Raw genomic sequence first — 16,492 nt, forward strand, 5'->3', positions numbered from 1 at the left:
CTTCACTTTCCAGGATAACTGCCAGATAGCGCTCATGTCTCATGTGTGATGTGACTTGACGCGCTTTTTCGCCTCTGTTGCACGCTCCATTCATTGATTTTTTTTTTGCCCAGAACATCAAATAAACGTTTTGTTCACACTCTCCAGACGCAAGACTGTTGTCTTTCAACGACATTCGCAGTGTAACAAGCAGATATAGGGCCAATTTTTTAAAAATTTTATTTCAAAGCATGATTTTTAGAGTGGACATGAAAACGTTGCTTTTCCACGACAGTGGCGCACTATCCGTAGCCATACGCACTAAGTAGGTGACATCTGCCCGAGCAGACCAGCGTAAATACTTTGCCTCTCAAGGAATGGGGAACTGCACAGCATCTGCTAGCACATGCAAGGCACGCACATCGGCGTCTTTGCTACGCACGATCTGCATCCCACAAGAACGCTCCCTAGTATAACGCCAGATGCAGAGTTGAAGCTAGCACCGATTGCGTACAGCAAGGACGCAATCGGTGTTCCAATTGCGTGCACTGGCAAGTACAGTGGGGTTCCGTGTACCTCGATAGGCAAAGCGTCCATGCAGGCCTTGTCTACTTACGCCGACAACGGCTAGTTCCGCATTGTTATATTTTGGGCAACTTTTTTGCAACCCTTTCATTTCTTATGTAAATGAAGATACAACCGCTATTAAAAAAAATGGCCACCATGGCCTGATGCCTTGTGGTTTTTCTGTATTTACACCACCGAGTAGCATACTCAGATGAGCATGTACACAGCTGCTTTGTGTATTGTTTAGGCCCACTGGATAGTCACATGGTTTAAATGCATTGCTTTTAGTTTTCCAACACCATTTAGGAGCAGGTTTGAAGCAAGTACTAGCGAATATTGCACTTTGGAGCGACATTTTTCTTGTGGAGAAGTTTGGAGCAATTGGAGCAGCGCTTCCATCACTGCTAATTTGTGGACGTCACATTCGACCATGCGTTTTGGCATTCACTCGTACAGCTGTTTGATGCTGCAAAAAGGTAAGAGTAACTACTGCCTATAAACAAGCTAATTAAAGACTGAAAATGAGTGAAAGCTACTGTATATCGTGAAATAGTGTGCATAAATGCTAATTGCAGAAATAAACAATCCTCAAAATGCTAAAAAAGCGCTGCTGGCCTAGCATTCATCTCGTGGCAGTTAGAGTACATGAAACGCAAATGCTAGAGTAGGCCCACCAAAATACCCATGTAAAGTTAACGTGCGAAAGCGCATTGTCTTCGAACAGACTACTGATGTCACACTCACACACGTGTACCTCGCAACAGAAATAGGCGAAATCGCCCACAGCGAACACATGTGCGAGAAACATACCCAGCTTCGAGACCTCAAGATAGCCTCGACGTGCAGGTGTCTGCGAATTCTCGGTGAGTGAAACACCCACGCTTTATGGGTAAGCACTGAAACGACGCACAAACACAAGTTAATTGTTCTTGCGGAACGGCCCACCACAAACCAAAGTGGGAGCCGAAAGCACTCACCATGGTTGTTTCGCATTCATAAGGCCGTACAAACTATTCCCTGACCAAATATACATGCAAAAAAATGCATTTGAAAAAAAAAAAGCTACAGATTTTCCCGATGATTTGCAAACTACTTGGTAAACCCCCCCCTCCAAAAAAAAAAAAAAACCTCACCTTCATATGGTGGCGCTGTGGTGCAATAGGTAATGGGGAGCCTACATGACGGTCATGTAGGCTCCATAATAGGTAAGATATCTGGTTCGCGTGCATGTGGTCCCAAGTTCGATTTCAGAGCTGCGGGTGCTTTGCATGTTAATTTTGCAGGTGTAGATCGACAGGGATACTGTCGAATTACCTGTAGCCATAAGATTCACCGCGATAACAGCAAGAAAATGCACACGAAAATTTAAAAGAAACTTTTTTCGCATCAAGGCCAGGCCGCTTATTGAAGTGTCACCTGTAACCACAGGCCGTACTTAGCCCCAGAAAATTTGACCTTGAATCCCGCATATTCTGAAGGCCATTAGGAATAGGGCCGCTTCTTGTGGTAACGAACTGACTAGGAGCAACCATAATTTGACCAAATTTCCTGCCAGCTGGCGTGTATTCTAGCCAGGATTTGACCAAGAGTGTAGAATAATGTTTTTTCACCACGATGTCAATGCTCTATAACACCAATATCTCACATAATAGGCTGTCTTTTTGGTACTTTTGGTATAGTGTCTTCAAATAAGTGTTATGAGTGCTCATATACCAGTAAGGTTCTTTTCTTGAAAGAGATAACAATCCAAGATATACTTATCAAAAACTGCCTTGGAAGAGTTGGGGGGGGGGGGTCAGAGCCTTCCCTTACGTGGGAAGTTGGGGGGGGGGGGTCAGAGCCTTCCCTTTCAATAAATATTGAAATTGTGTATGAATGAAACTGTTTTCGTATGCAAGTAAGTAGAGGTCAGCATAAACGTGAATCTTGATAAGGCTGAGATTAGCATTGAAAATGAGTATATATGACCATAGGTCAACAAAGAGAAGCGGAACTCCATTAGTGTCACTGCAGAAATACATCTTGCTCTTCGGACTCGCTCACACTCAGAGTACCTAAAGTTTTCCTGAGCTAAAGTCATTCTGACTCACCTCGACAAAATTTTTTTCAACCAGACTCACTCGGAGTCTAACTCACAAAAATATTACTCACGCAGATTCACTCAGACTCTCCGCTCGATCTGAGTCTGTGAGTTTGCTCAAGTGAGTTCGTTGACCTATGGTGAGTATGCATGTGTTCGATCAGGTGACCTTCTATGGCAAAGGGGTGAGTAGCAGTGAATATAGAATAAGAGCCGCTCTGCTTCATTGGTGCGCGTGTGCCCAATGAGGTGGCCTTTTATTGAAAAGAATACATTACTGTGGACACACGAGGGACCCTTTCCTCCATGAGTATACATGTCCCTAATGAGTTCGCATATCACTGAACATGATGCATTGCAGTGAACACAGGAAAATGGATTCACTCCTCTGTACAGGCAGATGTGTCTCATGAGGATCTCTTCCAAAAAGTATTCATTACAGTAGAAACAGGAACAGGGCCACTATCAAATATGTATGCAGATGTCTTACGAGGAGGCTTTCTACACAAAGAATGCAAGAAAATGGATGCTCTCATGTGTGCTTTCGCATGTGTCTTGTGAGGTTCTTTTTGTCTCTAAAAGATGCATTGCAATGAACACAGGAAAATGGACGCTCTCCTGTGTGCTTTCGCATGTGTCTTGTGAGGTCCTTTTTTTCTGTAAAAGATGCATTGCAGTGGACACAGGAAAATGGACGCTCTCCATTGTGATATTGCATGTGTCTTATGAGGTGGCTCTTCTGCACGAAGGACGCATTGCAGTGGACACAGGAAAATGGACGCTCTCCTGTGTGCTTTCGCATGTGTCTTGTGAGGTCCTTTTTTTCTGCAAAAGATGCATTGCAGTGGACACAGGAAAATGGACGCTCTCCTGTGTGCTTTCGCATGTGTCTTGTGAGCTTCTTTTTTTCTGCAAAAGATGCATTGCAGTGGACACAGGAAAATGGACGCTCTCCTGTGTGCTTTCGCACGTGTCTTACAAGATTGCTTTTCTGCAGAAAGGACGCATTGCAGTGGACACAAGAAAATGGACGCTCTCCTGTGTGCTTTCGCATGTGTCTCATAAGGGAAGTTTTGTGTACAAAAGAAGCATGGCAGTGGATACAGGAAAATGGACGCTCTCCAGTGTGCTTGCGGATGTGCCTCATGAGGGAGTTTTTCTGTACAAAAGAAACATTGCAGTGGACACAGGAAAATGGACGCTCTCCTGTGTGCGTGCGGATGTGTCTCCTGAGGGTGCTTTTATGTACAAAAGAAGCATTGCAATGGACACAGGAAAATGGACGCTCACCTGTGTGAGTGCGCATGTGGTCAGTGAGGTGGCCTTTCAGCGAAAAAGAAGCATTGCAGTGGGCACAGGAGAAGGGCCGTTCTCCTGTGTGCGTGCGGATGTGTCTAACGAGGGTGCATTTCGTCACAAAAGATGCACTGCAGCTGACACAGGAAAATGGCCTCTCTCCTGTGTGAATGCGCATGTGCTCATTGAGGTGGTTTTTTATCGAAAAAGATGCACTGCAGAGGGCGCAGGGGAAGGGCCGATCCCCTGTGTGGGTGCACAAGTGAGCCCCAAGCTCGGACTTGTACATGAATGCAGCTGGACAAAAGCGGCACTGGAAGGGGGGCTCGCCCATGTGTTTACGAAGGTGTCTGTTCATAGTTGATTTGTCCACCGTCACGTAGGTGCACTGCTGGCAGGAATGAAGTCGGCTTCGTACAGATGCCAGTGAAGAAGACCGTTCCAAGGAGACACAGGACAGGGAGCCTGAAAAGCCATTGAGAGCCCATAAAGCAATGCAAATTATGTGTGACACACTACATGGAACTGCACTACAGCAGCAGGCAATACACATGGGCAGCTGTGCATGCAAAATATATTGATGTCCACCTCATCTCACTAAGGCTACTATTGTGCCAATAGGGCACCATCACAGCATGTATTATAATAATTCCCATCTGGCTGCGGATAAATTCTATGGTCAACACATGCGAACACAGTGTGCCAGAAACTAGAATACAAGTTAGTTCTCATTCTATTACTAAGTATATTGCAAACGTTGAAAGTGTCTGAATGTGCACAAATCAAAACCAGCCCATTAAACTGCTTACTGAAGTTCTGTTTGCGGAGAAGTATTCACAAAACACTGCACACAAATTACCACTTCTTATTACCACTTCTCGGAGGACGGCGCTCGTACTTGGTACGAAAACCATGAGCCTTTTCCCTCGTGAAGCGTCTTTCGTCGATACTTGCTGGCAAGTTGGGCCAATCCCGATCGCCGTGAACGAGCCGAGCAAGCGATTCAGTCGCGCCTCCAAATGCCGAATGAAAGTGTCACGATGTACTTGGAGGACAAGACGAGCCTCTTTCGTCGAGCCGACACCGACATGGTGGAAGAAAAGAGGGTCCGTCATTTAATGCGAGGAGTGAAGAAGCAGCTTTTCGCTGGCCTCGTTCGCTGTCCCCAAAGACCGTGGCGGAATTTCGGACCGAAGCTACAACCATGAAGCAAATGCTGCAGCAGCGCTCTACTGTGTACGACCGGCAAGTGAGTGCCGCTTCGTCAATATGTCATATCGGAGGTGCGGCAAGCAACATCAACATCGACTTTCTCAGTGACCTCATTCGATCGGTGGTGCGTGATGAACTACAAAAGATTCAGTGCCAGTCCTAACTTACTACAGGGTCTATTTGCAGCCTTGTCAGAAACGAAGTACGACAGGCTCTCCAAGTGCCGCCTTCCAACTATGTCCCCCCTGTTCCGATGGAGCCAGATAGTGCATCATATGCAGAAGCTGTCAGCCAATATACTCCTGCTTCACCGCGCTTCGTTAATCCTATGCCTCAGGATGCACTTCCTTCGCTGCAGCCAATTCAGCACTTAAATATCGACAGCCGCTTCCCAGAAAATTCAACGTATGGCGCACACCGGACAGATGACCACTGTGTTATCACTGTGGTTAAGCTGTACATGTGTACCGGGAATCTCGCTATCGTTGCCTCGAACTGCAGGGCTTTGCTGTTGACGCACCATGACTGAGATTCGGCGAAAGACCGAGAGCTATTGAAGATTACCTCTCATAGCAGCGCATGCCACTGCGGCGGCAGTCGCGGTCCCCCGTCCCCAAGGCGATCTTCAAATTTTCGGAGCTTCCCAGGGGCGGCGGCGGTGCGCTCGCCAAGCCCTAGGCGGTAAAACTAACGACAGCGGCCTACGGGAGCGAGGCCGCTGACACTCGACGCAAGCAAGGCCTCCCACAGGCGCAAGCACTTACATGGAGCGATTCCTTGACGACAGCGACGAAAGCCAGAAGCAGATTTTCTTAGAATATACATGTGGTAGTCGACGGTCACCACAACGTTAGTGCATTATTGGACACAGGTGCAGACTACTTGATCATAAGTGGGAAACTAGCAGCGCACATAAAAAAAGTTGTTACGCCTTGGTACGAAGCACAAATTCGTACTGCCGGCGGGCACGCATTCACCCCAATCGGCATGTGCACTATCAGAGTGAGCATTAGGGGACGTATGTTTCTCGCCAGCTGCCTCGTACTTCGTGACTGTTCCCGAGACCAAATCCTGGGAGCCGACTTTTCGTGGGAGCACAGCGCTATTATCGATCTTCAAGAGCATGATGCGACGTTTTCGACAGCTGAATCCTACGACAAATTTGACGACATCCGTGACAGCATGCTTCGCGCTTCTCCCTACAACATCCTATTGCCCCTACGTTCAAGGGTCCTAGTTGATCTGGTGTCTGACAAGTTACCGGATGGTGAGGTTGTCGCCAAAGGAAACTTGACGCTTTTGTTCGCGCTGCACGCAGCCTCATCACGCTTCATGACGGACACTCTGCCCTACTTGTGACTAATTTCAGTAACGAGTACCAGCACCTGTTTCGTGACACCGCCATCGTTTCGCCTACCCCACCGCAGACGTTTCTGAATGCTTCGCATCTACATCAGCTGACAACAAGCTTCGACCGACACCAAGCGACGTGACTTCACTACTTGCAAAAGTTGATGTCAACTCGACCCTCTCGGAACAACAGCATACCGAGCTACGTGAACTGCTATATCAATTTAAAGAGTGCTTCGCGTCTACCTCAAAGGTTCGTCAGACACCGATAGCCAAACACAGAATAATTACGTATACCGACACCTCGGCCATGAAACAACACCCTTACCGTGTTTCGACAAAGGAACCTGACCTGATAAATGCTGAAGTCAAAGAGATGTTGCAAGATGGCGTTATCCAACCTTCGAAGATTGCCTGGTCATCTCCAGTTGTGCTCGTGAAGAAAAAAGATGGATCACTGCACTTCTGCGTGGACTACAGGAAACTCAACAGCGTGAATAAAAAATACATCTATCCGCTGCCCCGCATCGACGATTCCCTCAACAGACTGCGACGGGCCAAGTATTTTTCATCGATAGACTTGAAAAGTGGCTACTGGCAGATCGAAGTTGATGAACGAGATCGTGAAAAAACCGCCTTCGTTACACCGGATGGCCTATATGAATTCAAAGTGCTTCTCTTCGACCTCTGTTCTGCACCTGCAATATTCCAGAGAATGATTGACACTGTTCTTACCGGTCGTAAGTGGCACACGTGCCTAGTTTATCTGGATGATGTTGGCGTGTTTTCTGCCACCTTTGAGGAGCACCTGAAGCGTCTGCCGAATGTGCTGGAAGCGCTCCGCTCTGCTAACCCGACACTGAAGCCAGAAAAATGCCACTTCCATTACAAGGAACTAAGGTTTCTCGGCCATGTTGTCAGTGCGGATGGTATTCCACCAGACCCGGACAAAAGTACCGCGGTGGCCTCGTTTCCTGTTCCACGTGATAAGAAGGCAGTACATCGCTTGCTAGGGCTCTGCGCGTACTATCGCCGCTTTATAGCCAATTTTTCTAGGATTGCTCAACCGCTCACTCGACTCACTCTTGAAGATGTTCCATTCGTCTGGGAGGATGAACAGGATGCAGCTTTCTCTGAACTACGGGAGCGTTTGCAGACACCACCACTCCTCGCTCACTTTGACTATGACGCTGATACTGAAATTCATAATGACGTCAGCAACGTGGGTCTTGGTGCTGTCCTCGTACAACAACAAGAGGGCACAGAGCGAGTGATAGCGTACGCTAGCCACACTCTTTCCCGTGCCGAGGTCAACTACTCGAAGTCAGAGGAAGAGTGCCTCGCTGTTGTATGGGCCACGATGAAATTTAGGCCTTATCTTTACGGACGCCACTTCAAGGTAGTGACCGACCATTATTCGTTGCGCTGGTTAGCCAACGTACGGGACCCGTGTGGGCAACTGGCGCGATGGAGTCTTCGTCTGCAGAAATACGATTTCACGATCGCTTACAAATCGGGCCGCAAGCACGAAGATGCCGATTCATTATTCGGTGCATCTGTCAAAGTTTGTGACCACGACACCGAGGATGACGGTGGTTTCCTTGGGGCCCTTCCTACAACAGATCTTATTACACGACAGCACCCAAACGATGAAATTCGCGCAGTTATCGAAAACCTTGAAGGATGCAACTCTTCCATACCTTGATGTATTTCTCAAAGTATGTTGTCGTTATGTCTGCGAAATGGGGTCCTGTATAAGAAAAACTCTAACGGCAATGAGAGAACCTATCTTCTAGTTCTGTCAACTGCCATGCGTGACGGCATTCTTCTTGCCTGCCACGATGAGCCCACATCTGGTCACTTAGGTTCCTCTCGAACTCTCGTCTCGAAATCTCGCTCGAGTTCGACAAGCCTACTACTGGCCTAAGCTTTCTGCATCCGTTAAGTGATTCGTGAAAAGCTGCCGGGAATGTCAACGCCGCAAATCCCCGCCACTGAAGCCCGCGGGGCTTCTTCAACCAATAGAACTACCCAGAGCACCATTTGATCAAATAGGAATGGACTTACTGGGGCCCTTTCTGCTATCATCTGTCGGGAACAAAAGGATCGTGATGGCCGCCGAATATTTGACGAAGTATGCCGAAACAAAGGCACTACAACGTGCTACAGCTTCTGATGTCGCCCAATTCTTTATGGACCAGATCGTTCTTCGACATGGCGCTCCATCGTGCGTAATCACAGACAGAGGAACAGCATTCATGGCCCACCTCATTTATGACGTATTCAAGCTCAGCTACACGAGCCATCGCAAGACCACGACATATCATCCGCAGAGCAACGGCTTGACAGAGCGACTAAACAACACCATCACTGACATGTTATCTATGCACGTAGATGTCCAGCATAAGACCTGGGACCAGGTGCTACCGTACGTCATACTCGCGTAAAATACTGCCGTCCAGGAAACTACGCAATTCACGCCTTTCCGTCTTGTCTATGAACGTGAGGTCCAGACCGTGCTGGATGCGATACTTTCACACAATTTCGACGCTTTCATCACTCCTGATGCTGTCCAGCTCACCCAGTATGCCGAAGAAGCACACCAGTTAGCACGCCTACACATTATGCAGCAGGGGAGTACAGACGCATGCCGCTACAACGCTCGCCATCGACAAGTTGAATACCATCCAGGCGATCAAGTTTGGGTGTGGACTCCAGTCCGACGCAAGGGATTGTCAGAAAAACTGCTCAGTCGCTACTTCGAACCATACGAAGTGTTGCGACGTGTAAGCGGTGTGAACTAAGAGTTGGTCACTGACGGCGCCTTCTTGCCACGGCGGCGAAGGCACTCCTCAGAGATTGTGCACGTAGTGTGACTAAAGCTGTACTTCACGCGATAGTGTGACTGCGCATGAACCTTATCGGTGTTTCTGTGTATGCGCGTATTTTCTTTTGGGTCACCCCGACTTTGCCTTTGAACTTCACGAGCATCAGAGCGATGCCTTTTTTTTTACAGGGGGTGTAATGCCACTTGGCCGCTAGTTAGGCGAGCGCAAGCCATGAATGCCCGCGAGAATGGAAGACAATGTTTTGGGGCAGCGCGTGCTCTGGCTAGTTGTTGTTTATTGAAGCAGCCATCTTGCTAGTTTTCGGTGCGTTTCCCCGCCGGCTTAATTTTTCTAAGTTGAAGACCTTTCGTAGCACGTGACAATACATTATTGCCACAGTTACATTTTTCACTAACGTCTCTCTACAGTTTCAATGAGAGCACAATGATAAGCAGGGGAGACAAAGTCATTTACGAACCATTAGTTACATCTTGCAGTATCAAAGCAAACTACCACTGTTGCGGATGATTGCGGCCGCGCGACAACAAGCAGGAGAACCGAGGAGAAAGAAGAATAGTTAGGCATGAGAGGTTGGAATAAAGGCACGCTCTAGGTCAAGGGCTCGGGTCTTGAATACGCGACATCTTTCTGGGGCCGCAAACAAGGCAACAGTAACAAGTGCTGCAAGGTCGGTAGCTACATCACCTCCAGCACCGCAGCCCAGAGTCAGGTCAGTGACTCGTCTCGAGTAGTCGATGAGATTCCCAGTCTAGGAACGATGCCGCATCATCACACGGTGGCCCTGCCGAAACTACAGATCCCGATGTTTTCCTGCGCACTTTGCGATGGGCAGTCCTTCTGGGACCATTTCAGTGCCACAATTCATCTGGATGAAGACCTTATACAGATAGAGAAGTTCAAGTACCTTCAGTCCTATTTGAGTGTTGCAGCAAAGAGAGCAATCGAATGCATCCGACTAACCGAGGACCATTACAAAATCGCGATCAAGACCTAGACGGAGCGATTTGGTCGATGCGACCTGCTTGACAACAAGCACGTTGACAACCTGCTCGCCTTACCGCCAGTCAAGTCGTTGGCAGACGTGGAGAAACTTCGCCTGCTCTACGACAAGGTCAACTTTCGAGTCTTCACGTTGACCGGTGTGGGCGTCTCTCCGGACCAGTACGACGTGGTCCTCAACCATGTCTTGATGAAGTGTCTGCCAGATGGTTTTGCGATTCTCTACTGCCAGAAGGCACAGGAAGCGCCGCAGGAAACGTCCAGCATCGCAACACTTGAACAGAGAGCTCGCCAGACTGCCGAATTGCTCAGATTCAGATTAAGGTTGGCGAGAAAAGCAGGCCAGAACAAACAGCGTCTGGTTTCTCGAAGTCGCAGCCTGAAGAGGTCGAACCTTTGTCGGCACCGATAGGACATTTGCCTACGGTGTCCGCACTAGCTGCCGAATCTGTTACAGTTACGGAAGAGATGTGCCCTCTATGCAGCAGTTGTCAGCACACCATCACGAATTGCAACGTTCAACTCTCGGCTGAGGGAAAACGCTGCTGCTACGTTGCGGCTTGCAAAACCACATGGCGCATTTTCGCCGCCTGCACGCAGCATCACCGGTAAGTGCAACCGACGACACCTCACTATCCTCTGTGAATTGTTCACACTGGCAGCCCCAACCAGGATAATTGCGACGACAGTAAACCAGGACAAACTGCACATCGCCGGGCGAGGCACTAACACGCCTTCAGTGACATCGGCCCCAAGCGCCCCGAGCGGAATCAACGCCGTTCTTCTTCAAACAGGACGAGTCTGGATAGAGTATGGGTCCTGAAAGCGTCTCGTGGGCATTCTTCTCGACAGCGGCAGCCAGCGCACATTCATCCCAGCGGATGCTTCAAAGGACCTAAGGTGCCCGGTTATCGGAACCAAAGAACTTTCTTTGGTTACGTTCGGCCACTCGAAGCCCCGCGAAGTAACACGCAGTTGACGGGTAGCGTTGACTCTATGAGGCCAACGTAGGGACATGGCGATAACCGTGGAGGCCTTGGAAGTACCCAAAGTGTGTGTGTGCAGTAACAAGTCCGCAGCTCAGTACTGATGTTTCGCAGCTTTTGTGGGACATGAACTTGTCATGCTGCAGACAACTTTCATCCCGACAGCTGGAACCGACAGGAAGTAAGCATTTTACTTTGTTCCGACGTCTACTGGAAGGTTGTAACTGGAAGAATAGATCACTTGTCCAGTGATCTTACGGCCATGAAAACCAAGTTTGGCTGGACTGTTCAGGGCACCATAGAACGCGAGAGAAGTTCAGCATACATGAGCGCTCTGTTCCTGTACTATACGAAGTTTGTCCCTACAATGATCTTTCTGCAATAAGGCGTCTCAGTGTCATGGGGACCAAGGCACCTGCTGAGAAAAGAAACAAGGCTCCACCAAAACTTGAGGCATCTGAACAAGGCCTCATAAAGTTGGATGGCTGCTACAAGGTTCCGCTAAAACCACCAGTTTTGGGTAGACATTCAGGCAGTGATCATCGAAGATTGGGAGAAGGCTATCCACATGTGCAATTGAACTGGTGCAATTGAACGTTCTGAACTGTATAGACACCGTGGCAAGGCAATCAGAGAGGCATTTAGCAAAAAACAGAAAAGGCGATTGGAAAAACGACAGCCAAAAGATGATGGCTATTATCCGCCTCATCATGCAGTCATTCATGAAAATGCTGTCACACCAAGGCTTTGTGCTGTGTCTGACACCTCAACGCACACGCTAGGTCATGCCTGCCACAACGATGCCCTGCTGAAGGGTTCAAAGCTCAACGCTTATGTTGTGCAGTAGCTGCTCGTCTCCCAGAGCCAACCAGTCGTCTAGTGTAAGTTCGGGGGAGATCTTTGGTGGGAAGACCGGTCATACCGGATCACCCGCTTGACAGGAAATGCATTGAGACGGTCATTAGTGCTACAGCTTGAACGCCGAAGGCCTCGTTGTTGGGAGCTGCGAAGTGTGTTCCTGTGTTGACGGTAGCGCACCCAGCAGATATTGGGCGCATGCTTTAGAGTGACTAGCTTCTGGAAAGGCAAGGAAAGTCACTGGTTCAGTTAGCATATATTCTGGAGGCAAGTGAGCCAGACAAGTGATCTGGACTAGCGAGACTACCTTGTGATCGTCTTGGCCCCTTGGGAGTATGTTGCAGATAATTGCGGTCGCGCGAAAACAAGCAAGAAAACTGAGGAGAAATAAGAATGGGAGTGCATGAGCGGTAGAAATAAACATGGACGTTCTTGGTGTAGGGCTCGGGTCTTGAATACGTGACAACCACTACTGATAGTTGTCGCATTTTATCTCCATAAGTAATTTTGCTCAGCATACACAGATATGTAAAAACAGAAGGATGCATTATTAAGTTTTTAGTCCGGACCATGAGACATTCGTAAACATGGCGTGTATGTTGTAGCCGAAGTTACACAAGTGGACTTGTCGTTTTCAAGGCTTCTTGTTGAAAAGTCGACTGCAACACCCACACTGTGTTTACGAATTTTTAACCACAAGCTTTCATCTTCTTGTTGCCTTTTGTTCGAACTTCCAGTCTAAATCAGTTATTTGCCACACAAGCGAAACTTCGTGTCGACAATTTATTTAACACTGCAATAAAATTCATTACTTTTTCCATTTCAATACTGTTTGCACAAACGTTGAAAAAAAGAAAGATTAGTAAATTAGTAAATCTCGTTCGTTTCGATTCCGGAAATCTGGAGTCGCAGTCCAGACATGGTCGCATACCAATCACAAGCTTGATTTCGTAATGCATTAGGCTGCCACTTACGGTGTAAACTGGTAAAAAAGTTTCAAGAAGAATCTACTACAATGCCTGTATGGCAATATCCAGAGGAAGTAATTTTCAAGTGATAACTGATAGTAATGCGTAATGAATAATTTTTGCAGTATGTTCAAAGACTACGGTAAGAATATGAGAGATGCCATAGTGCAGGGCTTCGAATATTTCTACAGCCTCAAGTTCCTTATTAAGTAAGGAATGTTCCTGCGCTTACATCACCCCTGGCAGACATTGGTCCTCTACCGTCACTCACCGAACACTCTTACTAAGGTTCTAGTTAAATACTGGCCATCCTGGCTATTGTTATTAACATGCTAAAAACACTGATATCAAGAAGAATGTGCCATTAGTTGGTTATATCCAGCACAATAAGAAGAACCCAGTTGAGGGCATAGCACGTGATAAGGAGAACCCAGTTGAGGGCATAGCACGTGACATTGCGAGAACTCCATGAGGTGACATGCGTAATTTTAGTGATCTGTTGCTGAGCAGATGAGTAACAGCCACGAGAAATAACACCCACAAATGAAATGTAAGAGCATTCCTAAAATCTTATATTCAAATTGCAGCGATGCTATACATTAACAGATTTCCACTTTGCATGCATTCATCTTCTAGCCGTTCCCACAAAGTGCTGCCTTGAGAGCGCTTAGCTTGTTTTTGGTGCATTGTCTCCGACAGCTGTTCCAGCAGTGCGACGCGGGGTATCGTGGTAAGGACACATGATTCGTGCCAATTCCTCCAAATGTACACGCGCTGAGGAATCCGCTCCTCAGAAACAGGCAATACACTACTGAGAACGTTTAAACGAAACAACATTGGTGGTGTACGTGTACGAGTACGCTCAGGCACGCCATGTGCACATGACCTAGTTTGTGCATGATGTGATACAGAGATGACTTCCTTGGAGTAAAACTGTAGATACTTAATAAACAGGCGCGGTTGGTTGCTGTCTCAAAATAAATCAACAGGTGTTTCATACCTTTGTACGCACTGTACTTGCCGCTCTCTCACCAATTACATCGCACTAAAAAGACAGACAACACGAAAATTGCTATCTCACTATGGCAACCGTATTCCTTTACGTCAGCATTTTGAAGGATGATGACTGGTCGAATGCAAAAGCATTGAGCTGCTACCCTCATTTCATGTAACAGTTTGAAATGCCGCTATGGCACCTTTGCGGCCAAACTGAATTTTTCATAAATCCGATGAGAAACACGAATACATACCTGAAAAACAAGTGTATAGTTCTGTCTGCATAGCAGTTGAAGATACGATTTTCTTTTCGTCCGTTTGGGATCCTTCGTGGTGCATAAGTAGCTGCACTTGAACCGATTTCTCTGTACTATTATTCGTTTCACACGCTGGCTCTGGTGATGTTTCCACAGCTTGTCCCAAATCACAAGCCAGACCTGGCGCTACTTTAAGAACTTCCTCTGTTACAACGTCATCCTGAAATTAATTTGCTTGTTTTGTTACATGTGGTAATGCAAAATATCATTCCGAGAAAAGAAATCAAAGCCGCTTTACCTGATCTATTTCGCTACTATGATTTGGTTTTGACGTGTGTAGGATGGTAGTGCCTCCAAAGAGCAAACATCCAAGAATCTGAAATAGAGCACAAAAAGACGAGTTACTGATGTATACACACAAAAATAGGAACATATCGCATTCATTAGAATGCCTGCTTCTTAAACATCTTTTAAAGGATAAAATGAAACCAATTATACTTCTGTAAAATTGCCTAATCAAATTTCTAATGCCGCACCAAGTACTGCCAATGTTCGTCAAGAACTCAAACCTAAAGGACGGTAAAAAATGAGGCGAGTTGGAAAATGGCCATGACGTTCAGCGTAAACAAAACACAAACAATATAAGAAAACGATGACACAAGCAGTGAATCGTTCAAAGCACTGACACAGCATTTCTGTCACCATTTCTGTCACCATTTCCTTCTCTTGTCCATGTTTTGTTTGCACTGGGTGCCATAACTAAAACCAATTATATACTTCTGTGTGGAGTTTCACTGAAGGTGTCGTAACAATATTACCTCTAGTGGAAGAAGCTCATGTAAATCTACTTCCTTGAAATTAAAGATAAAGATGAAAATGGTTGATTGGCCTCTGTAGTCCTGAAAATATTTGAAAGAATATCTTTGTATCTATATATATGCAGTAAAATCTCGATTCACCGCATCCTTCCCTTACTGTGAAAGATAATCGGACATGATTTGTAGAGGGTGCTCTTTCTCGTTAACGAATTGGAAACAAGGTGGCAGCAAAGAAGCGGTGCGTACTTTTAATAAAATATGTTTGTTGAAACCTGTGCGTATCATGGATTGAAAGACGAAGTGGAGTAGAGGAGCAGAAACTTGATGAGCTTGGACAGTTCTACGGAGGCCGTGTTGGGAGGCTGTTGCGCAGTGCGCCAATACAGTCTGCAAAAAAGATTTTAAACATAGTTTGTTCTTTATGCTGAAGATTCTGAAAGCCGGCCTTCATTCCACTAGCTATCGCTTCTGGTCTGCCATGTCGTTCTGCAACCAGACCGTCACGAATCGCGTAAAGAACAAGCAGGCTTGTCATTAATTTCAAAGTACAAAAATTGTGAATGGTGCTAAATAACTCATCTAATCAGAAGAGTTCTCGAAGCGTCATGCCCTCTATAGTTGATGAAAGGCGGTCATAGTCAGGAGGGCTGAACACCGAGCCGAAAACCTTCCCGAAGCATGACTCGGTAGCCAAAGAAACAGGGAAGCACCGATTTCTTGTTGCAGAAATCAGAGGGATTCTATTATTCTGCTGCTGCGAATTTTCGGTAACGATACTTGCGACAGTGAAGCCATTTCAAACTTTCTGTTTTCCCACTATGGCCACACACCGAAAACTAAGATATACACCTATTTTCATAATTGCAGCAACGCCAGAAGATTTTGATACCATTGTTTTATAAAGGTATTCTGGAAAGAATCTCTGCGCATAGAGGAATACTGTACTTGCTAATATTGTGACGGAATCGCAATGCTGACGAACGCAGAGACCGCGTGTCCAAACTGAAACTGTTTATATGGCAGAAATCGTGGTCGGTACACGGGAAGCCAGATTCCAGCAATTTGCACTGGCACTTGTACCAACAAAGAAAGCGTCGGCTGTCGGTATACTAACGCTCACGCACATAGGCATTTACGCAAGTGCCGTTGAATATACTATCACTAGTGGCCACGTAGGTTCAAGAATCATCTGTTATGTTCACGTTGTGCCCTTAATCTTAACAAAATGATCTACTGCGGTCCTGAAGATTTTCTAACACAACAAGTGCACTTTTTGT

At 46.8% G+C, this 16,492-nt stretch overlaps 1 protein-coding gene across 5 annotated transcripts in view; it reads right to left on the reverse strand.

The window, feature by feature from the left end:
- Positions 1 to 202: 202 nt before the first annotated feature.
- Positions 203 to 16,492, reverse strand: part of LOC142802718 (uncharacterized) — a 65,242-nt gene continuing 48,952 nt past the window's right edge. For 2 of the 5 annotated variants that reach the window (XM_075887731.1, XM_075887730.1), the window contains 3 exons: positions 14,696 to 14,773; positions 14,395 to 14,617; positions 203 to 4,387 (listed from right to left, as the gene is read on the reverse strand). In XM_075887731.1, coding sequence (XP_075743846.1) covers positions 3,159 to 4,387; positions 14,395 to 14,617; positions 14,696 to 14,773 — 1,530 coding nt within the window. In that variant the 3' untranslated portion in view covers positions 203 to 3,158. The remainder of the gene's footprint in view (positions 4,388 to 14,394; positions 14,618 to 14,695; positions 14,774 to 16,492) is intronic. The other 3 variants (XM_075887734.1, XM_075887733.1, XM_075887732.1) reach the window with 2 other exon arrangements.

Source organism: Rhipicephalus microplus, chromosome 3, assembly GCF_043290135.1.
Source record: "Rhipicephalus microplus isolate Deutch F79 chromosome 3, USDA_Rmic, whole genome shotgun sequence".
Classification (NCBI taxonomy): domain Eukaryota; kingdom Metazoa; phylum Arthropoda; class Arachnida; order Ixodida; family Ixodidae; genus Rhipicephalus; species Rhipicephalus microplus.